Source organism: Jatropha curcas, chromosome 7 (genome assembly GCF_041381405.1).
Source record: "Jatropha curcas cultivar XTBG-Jc1 chromosome 7, XTBG_Jcur_1.0, whole genome shotgun sequence".
In the NCBI taxonomy this organism is placed as follows: Eukaryota; Viridiplantae; Streptophyta; class Magnoliopsida; order Malpighiales; family Euphorbiaceae; genus Jatropha; species Jatropha curcas.
This window is the reverse complement of record NC_143157.1, coordinates 18,756,746-18,765,351: the sequence shown is the minus strand read 5'-3', so window position 1 is coordinate 18,765,351 and position 8,606 is coordinate 18,756,746. Positions and strand designations below refer to the sequence as shown.

Here is an 8,606-nt window from a genome sequence, read left to right as displayed (position 1 = left end):
TTAATTATACATGGTTTGATTGGTCTTTTCATTTATATAAGAAATGAGATGTTTCGAATTCGAGTTCTCTCTTCCACATGTGTTTTCACCAATTTAGTGAATTCAGGGGAGACTTACCCTTTATTATATAGATCTAAGGAAAGGCTATCCCTTATTTTATAGCCCGCAGTGTCATTCAATTTATTGGGCGTCTTAATGAATAAAAAATTTTTTTTTAAAGAAAAGTTAAACTAAAATTTTAACACAGGAGTGCTCATTCATTTTTTTTTCTATTTTTTAATTACTATAATTAATCAATTATATATTTTTTGGATATGAAACTATCTCGTTTAAGTTGTATGACTCTTCTACGACTCTTCTACGTGTCTTTTCAGTATAAATGACTCCTCATCGAAAAATTACACAATGAAGTACTAATTCCATGTATGATATCCTCTAGATAATGACAAATAAATAATACATAAATAGGTGTGTATGTGGGTCCTATAATTTTTGTGATTTGTTGGAAGTTACTTTTCTTAAATTTCAAAAACTCTTTTTGGTTAAAAAAAATTATTTTTGGTAATTATTTTTCAAAATGGGTCTTATAATTACTTAGTTACTATTAATTTAGTATTTCATATAAATACCTTATATGAAAATCAAGGTTCCACTGTATAATAACTCTTCCTGAATAATAACTCGTTCAGTTTACTAAATATGTAAAACATTTATGAGAAAGAAAAAAAAAACTGTTTAATGACATAAAATTTTTAAAATAAATTACTCAAAAGATTTTGTAATTTATTTATATTAAATAAGACCAGGAATTATTACCGTTTGTTGTGTCCACCCAGCATTCACGAGGCTGAGATCATCACTGTCATGTAACGGCGTAAGGGTATGTGCCACGCCAACCAACCCCACAGTACGTTACCTGATCTGTTCGGCTATATTATTATATATATATATATATATTTATAAAGATAGATATGAATATATCCCCTCTCTCTATGTTATTCACTAAACCTCTTGAGAATGGCAAAAGAAGGAGGGACAGAAGCTTTATTTAAAGGAGCAGCAGATAAATATCGTTCCATCTTGAATGAAGAAGCGGAGACGACGCAGTGGAGACATGGCGGTCCTCCCATTTTTGATTCTGTAAACAAGCTTTTCGAAGAAGGACGAACCAAGGTTTTCTAAATTACTCCTTTTCTTTGTCCCTTTCGTTAACCTCTCATCCCACTTACAGTGCAGTTAGAAACATAAGATTTTTCGCCAGCAATCCCTCCATTTGAAACAAATGATTTTGCTTTCAAGTCCACATTTTTATATTTTAAAAACTAAAGAATATTCATTTTAATTCTACTACCGAATACTTGCATGTATTATAATCGGTAGATGAACTTTGAATCGGTTTTTTTTTTTTACCAAACACTAATGTTATGGGCTAATCTGTTGCAGATTGATCTTCTCATTTTTACAAGACTATAAGAGTAGAGAATTCGACTCCTAATTTGATGATTGAACGAGAGATTTAATTTTACTATATAACTTACAGTATTATTACGGCTTATTCGGCCTTCTAATAAATCAGAAAAAAAGGAAAGAGGATTTTGCTGGCATTACTTTTTCACCAATTATCAAAATTCAGAGCTACATGTCAATACTCGTACATATGCATGCTTTGCAGGAATGGCCAAAAGGGTCAGTGGAAGAAGCAGTACAGAATGCTGTGAAGTCATGGGAAATGGAGCTGTCTCATAAGACTCGCCTACAAGACTTCAAAACTATTAATCCTGAAAAGTTCAATCTCATTGTTAATGGTAAAAACTATACTCATCATCATTTTCATATTCTTCCTTCCCTTGCTAAGGTACTAATTGTTATAATATTATTTGTAAAAGGATATGTTTGCTATAATAATTTATAATTATTCATTGTTAATAACCTTTATTTATATTTTGTACATATAGTTTTTTTAGAAAAAGTTCTCTTTGCATAATTTATAGTTTGTTAATACAATTTATTCCATGATACCACGAATTTTTTTTTTTTTTCAAAAGAAAAGTACCAAAATGAGATTAGATTTTTCAGCTTAAAAAATGATATTCATATCCGATATATATTTAAGGCTCTGTTTGTTATAGTTATTTGTTTTTAATTTTTTATTTATTAGAAATATGAGTAATTTTTAGTTTTTGGTTACTTATCTTTTTTTTCAAAACTGTTTTTTTCCTAAAATTATTTTTTCTTTTTTTTTGGTTCATGATGTGAAAAATTCTTCAAATTATCAAATCTCTCCTTTATTAAGCCATTAAAGATTTTAGTTAATAATAAAAATTCTAAAAATCTGAAATTTGAGACAAAATAATTAAAAATTTTTCACACTTTAATTTTTAAATTTCACAATTATAGTAATTATTGATTATTATATATACAATCAATTGAATAAAAATATAATATCCAAGTATTATAATAAATAAATAATACTAAATGATATCGGATTTTTATAGATAGAGAAAATAATATTAAATAAAGAAGAGATAGAAAAGAGTGGAGAACTTTAATAGAGATAAAGCTAACTGTTTGTATATTTTGGATAAATAAATGATATTAGATTTATATAGATAGAGAAAATAATAATAATAATAATAACTTTGTGATGATAAATTTTATAAAAAATGAAAAAAAGATGTAGAATTAAAAACAGAAAACACAATTACATAAACCACTAGTTATGATTTCATATTCTTTTTTATTTTAAAAATACTTTTCTAAAATGTAAAGAAAAAAAGTTAAATAAATTGAAACAAACAATTTTTGCTCATTTTTTAAGGAAAAAAAAAATAAAAAACAAAAAATTTAATCAAAAAACAAATGGCACCCAAGTTTTCACACATTTATATTGACTTAGCCATCAATTTGAATTGAAATTGGATTGATAAAAGACCAAATCAGAACTAGTTTAGGGATTTCAATTTTGAAATAGGACTCAAAATTATCTGTTTAAATTTCGAGTCATGTTCGATGAAATTAGTTATTAATAAAATTAATTATTTTAATAATTGTTAATCATATTAAATGTATCAATTGTTTTACTAATATTCTATCAAATGTTGAAAGGAATAGCATTTTATAATCGGCTCCCCTCAAATGCTAAACACTAATATAATATAAAGTTACATAATCAAAAGCTATATATACTGGCTTGGAACTAGCTGAACTAAGACCGAACCGAAACCTCAGAACCCAGTTTCAGTCTTGATAGGTGCCCGACCAACTCTAATTTTTACAAATCAATTCTATATAGGAAGGGAAGGATTGACAGCAGAAGAGACGTTGAGGCTTGGAAGCTACAATGCTTTATTGAAGAGTAGTTTGCCAGAGGAATTCAAATATTACAAAGTGGATGAAGAGACATTTGAATCATCGCACGATGCCTTTCGATCAGCTTTTCCTCGTGGATTTGCTTGGGAAGTGATTGCTGTTTACTCTGGACCACCGGAGATTACTTACAAGTTTAGGCATTGGGGTTACTTTGAAGGACCTTTTAAAGGACATGCCCCTACTGGAGAGATGGTGCAGTTCTACGGAATTGGGGTTATGAAGGTCAGTAAATTCGCATTGCATCTTGTTTGGAACTATTGCTAGAAGTGTAGTTTGTTTAATATTATAGTGAATTTAGTAACTTGTTCCATTGATGACATACACAAAATTATCAAACACATATGAATCTTAACCCGAGACAACTTAATCTAGTGGTTGATGTGCATACATCTCACACGTGGTCGAAAGATCAGAGTCGTGCAATCAATATCATACGGAGAGCTTTAACGTGATCAAACTTGAAAGAGATTTAGTCTTTCATCCAACTATTAAACAGGAGCCGAAGTTGGGAGGATACCCTTGATAACTATGAACTTCTCTTGATGTTTGAAATCATTTTTTAATTTTCTAAACATATGTTACTGCTTGTTTTGACAGGTTGATGAATCTCTGAGGGCAGAAGATGTGGAAATTTACTATGATCCAGCAGAATTATTCGGAGGCCTTCTAAAAGGACTGCCAACTTTTGATTCCCACAAAGAAGATAGTAATATTCTTGCTACTTCAACACCAACAAGTTGTCCATTCTCCAAGAGGATCATATGATCCATAGAGAATTTTTGCCTTTTTTCCTTCAGAAATTGATATGCAGTTAGTAATTCTATGCATTTTCTATTTAGAATTCTCAGTTTTCAGGGTAAATTTGCTTTTTGGATGCATAGTTTATGTGTTACATGCACAGATGAAATGTTATTGGCCCAAAAGCTATAGTTCATTCTCAGTTATTATCAATAACAGAAAATCATTAATTAGTCTATTCAATACTAGAGATAATTAGAAAAAAAAGCCACCAAATTATCACAACTATCTTAAAATATCAACAATTGTAAACTTGCATTTCTATTCAAAATCAATTGCAAAAGCAACACCAATTTTAAATTTATATACTGGCACAGAAGATATAAACTAATGTTTAAATTTAATAGAATTTGATTTAGTCCTATACTGTCACGACCCGAAATTATAGACCGGATCGGCACTAGGACCTAGGTAAGCTTAATGCCTCCGAAGCCCATAGTAAGTCTAAACTACCGAACCCATACACGTCACGCAAAATCGTAGGAGCAGTAAGCCCATATTAATTCATATAAATATATATCCAATAATCACACGATCTTGACCCAATCTCAAATAAAACATAGTTCGGGCCTATTAATAATGCATCTCATTCATATTATGGGCTACTCATATGAATTTAGATAAATAATAATGACATTTATAGGTTAGCACACCTATTTAAATACAATATTGGAGGTATATAAATTCTACAACTACGGAGTTCAACAATAGATAGGAGTAGTGAAGTTTTTACATATAACAATACATAATTTAGCTAATTACAGAAATTAGGAGTTTACTTTTATAGCCCTGCGGAGAAGATTGCAGAGCTTCAATCGGATCGAGCCCCACAAAAGATGGCTTTTTAGGGCTTATTTTCATAGGTTGTAAGATCTCTTTCAACTTTATAGATCCCCTGACTTCCTGACAAGTTAAATAAAAGAAGAGTGAGTTTTGTAACTCAGTGAATAATAATAAATAATGCATAACACAAATATTCACTCGAAATGCATCCTAAGGTACTAAAGTGAACATACAACCAGTCAAGCATATGACACAACATCATCACTCACAAGTAATTTCACCTTCAAATAATAAAAAAAGTGGAAATTAGTTAGTGGCATCACCGAAACCCCTAACAAGTCGTCCTCCCACATGACTCGCCCTCTTAAACGTGTACACCAGGGAGCCGATCCCCATACATGGCCGATCGATCTAATCTTCACTTGACTAGTCCTCTCCTTTTTTTTTTTTATATCCTCTTTTCTTTTTCATACCAACAGGCGGCCACCCTGTAACATCCCTTCCCGGTCCACCCGTTAACCCGAATGAACCGAACCGAGACGCTACAAACTGGTTGACTTTATGGCCTGTCCTGCTGATATAATAATGGATACAGACTCTTATATCATGCTGATGCTGTTTATATTAATAATGTACTTAATATTTACAAGACATGATACTAGTTTGCAAAATGAAATGGGCCCAACTGTGTGCCCTGTACATGCCATGAAAGGATAGACAAAAGATACACATCAAAATGAGTAGCTACCCTGAAGACTGAGTCTTCTACAGATGAACTGCAGCAGTTGTAAGCCGACTCTCTACGGTCCAGTCTCAAAACCTGCGAGTTAAACAGGTAACTTGCTGAGCAAATAAAGCTCAGTGGATATCTCAACATAGAAAGAAACAAGTAAGCACATACATGTGTAGAAAGAACCATGTGAACACATATGGCACGTATAAGCACACATATCATAATACTTTCATTTTACCTTGATGATCTTTCTTACTGTTTATTATACTGGATGATTCATGCAATGTTATGTCAAGATATCTGTATGGCTCCATAAGGTTATAGTGAAACCGAAGTGATAAGAAAAACTGTATGAAACTGGATGAAACTGTATGCTTGGCTGCTATGGCCCATATATAATCATATCCACTCAACGGCCTGTAGCCGGAGTACCAAACTGTATGGGGTGCAGATCTGTTATCCTATGTCGCGACATAGCCTTATCTACATGGTTTCTACCTAACCTCAATGGAGCATAATGTTGGTATGTCAATATTATAACACAACAGCATATTAATGGTTTCATAACTTCATAAATCATAATGTTTACTTGGTTTCACATCATTTGCATGCTTGCATGTTGTTTTGATACATGTTCTAATGTTGTCTTTTTGTTTTAAAATGATTGGAGGCATACAAGTTGAGCAAAGGAATACAATTGCATAGAAAATGAAGTCCAAAAGAGCATAAAAACACAAGTCGCGAGCGCGCAAATGAAAGTTGCGAGCGCGCAAAGCACACATGAGAGTCAGAGAGTTTACAGGCACAATTCGCGAGCGCGCAATGAAATTCGCGAGCGCGCGACGTGTTTTCCAGCCTACCAGTCTGTACTATTTTGGTCATATCTCTCAATATATAACTCCGATTTGGGTGATTCAAAAACCCATGTAAAGCTAACACATAGAGGAACAAATAACTCTTCTATGACACTTCCTAATTCCATCATTAATTAGGGTCAAAATCAAGGTGAAGTCACTGGTTCTTTTTCCAGCAAAACCTGTTTCAGCATAACTCAATATCTACTTCATTTGTTCAGTTCATCCCATGTTTTCTCACCATTTCCAGTCCTCTCACTCAACATTAAGCAAGATATTGTCTCATTATCAACACACCACACAAGTTCTCATGCAAAGAAAATGGTAAATGCCAAGAGATATCAAACCTTCACTCCAAAAAGCTTGAGCTCTTCTTTAGCTTCCTCTTTCTACAATCTTTGAACTCACTTCTCCTATACACATCGGAATTCTTATAAATTATCTACAATATAACTCAATTAGAGGTTGAATAACATAAAGCTTCAAGAAATTCTACTTACTTGGAGAAAATTGAGGTTGCCTTAATGCTTAACTACCATGAAAATGGATGGAGAAAGGAAGGGAAAGGAAGGAGATGAAGAAGATGAAGATAAAGATGAAAATGGGAAAGTGAAATGATTAGCACGGGTAGGCCATCAAAATATCAAGGGATTTTATGTGAAACTTCCTAAATGGTACCTCAATTGTCAACAGGTTACAACTTAATACCCAAGCTTGATCTTTTAGTGCAAGTAAATCCTAACCCTTATATTTTGATCTTTTTCTCTCATTCAAGTAAGTCCACTTATAATCTCATTCTACCCCAACCGGGTTTGGTTCGGCCCGACTCAACTCGACTCTATGAACTGACTCGACTCAGTAGGATGTCACAGTTCTCTCCTCCTTAAAAAAAAACTTCGTCCCGAAGTTTACCTGTTGTGAATAAATGCGGATACTGTTGTCGCATGGTGTCTTCAGATTCCCAAGTTGCTTCTTCTGTCTTATGATTCCTCCAAAGAACTTTTACCAATGCTATTTTCTTGTTCCGTAATTCTTTCATTTCTCTGGCTAAGATCTGAACTGGTTCTTCTTCATAAGTGAGATCTGGCTGAATTTCAATCTCTTCTGCTGATAACACATGTGATGGGTCTGATCTGTATCTCCTTAACATTGATACATGAAAGACATTATGAATCCGATCTAAGGTTGAAGGTAATGCTAGGCGATAGGCTAATGGTCCTATACGTTCAATAATCTCGTATGGACCAATGAACCTAGGGCTAAGCTTACCCTTTCGTCCAAACCTTAGGATCTTTTTCCATGGTGAAACTTTCAGAAATGCTTTATCACCGACCGAGTACTCAATATCCTTTCTCTTTAAATCAGCATAGGACTTCTGTCAATCACTTGCTTCTTTCAGCCGTTTTCTGATGATTTCCACTTTCTCTTCTGTTTCTCTAACCAAATCTGGACCCAAAATCTTCTTCTCACTAAGTTCTGTCCAACACACAGGTGTCCTGCATTGTCTACCATACAATGCTTCATATGGTGCCATCTTAATGCTCGATTGGTAGCTGTTGTTGTAGGCAAATTCCATGAGAGGTACATATTTGTCCCAACTGCCTTCAAATTCTATAACACATGATCTCATCATGTCTTCCAGGATCTGAATGACTCTCTCTGATTGGCCATCTGTTGGAGGATGAAATGCAGTGCTGAAATGCAATTTCGTTCCTAATGCTTCCTGCAGTTTACCCCAAAACTTCGATGTAAACCTTGGATCACGATCAGATATAATGGATGATGGAACTCCATGTAGTCAAACTATTTCTCTAACATAAATTTCTGCTAACTTGTCCAGAGAATAATCCATCCTGACTGGTAGAAAGTGTGCAGATTTGGTTAATCTGTCTACAATTACCCATACTGCATCATGCTTCTGCTGCGTCTGAGGACTTCTGTCGATCACTTGCTTCTTTCAGCCATTTTCTGATGATTTCCACTTTCTCTTCTGTTTCTCTAACCAAATCTGGACCCAAAATCTTCTTCTCACTAAGTTCTGTCCAACACACAGGTGTCCTGCATTGTCT

General features: G+C 33.4%; 1 protein-coding gene across 1 annotated transcript; it reads left to right on the top strand.

Moving 5' to 3' along the window:
• The first annotated feature begins 986 nt into the window (after window positions 1-986).
• LOC149494851 (pathogenesis-related family protein) lies at window positions 987-4,350 on the top strand. Its single transcript, XM_089723747.1, has 4 exons — window positions 987-1,173; window positions 1,673-1,805; window positions 3,293-3,591; window positions 3,967-4,350. The coding sequence occupies exons 1-4, from the start codon at window positions 1,018-1,020 to the stop codon at window positions 4,132-4,134; spliced, it is 756 nt and encodes a 251-aa protein (XP_089579873.1). The 5' UTR covers window positions 987-1,017; the 3' UTR covers window positions 4,135-4,350.
• The last annotated feature ends 4,256 nt before the right edge of the window (window positions 4,351-8,606 follow it).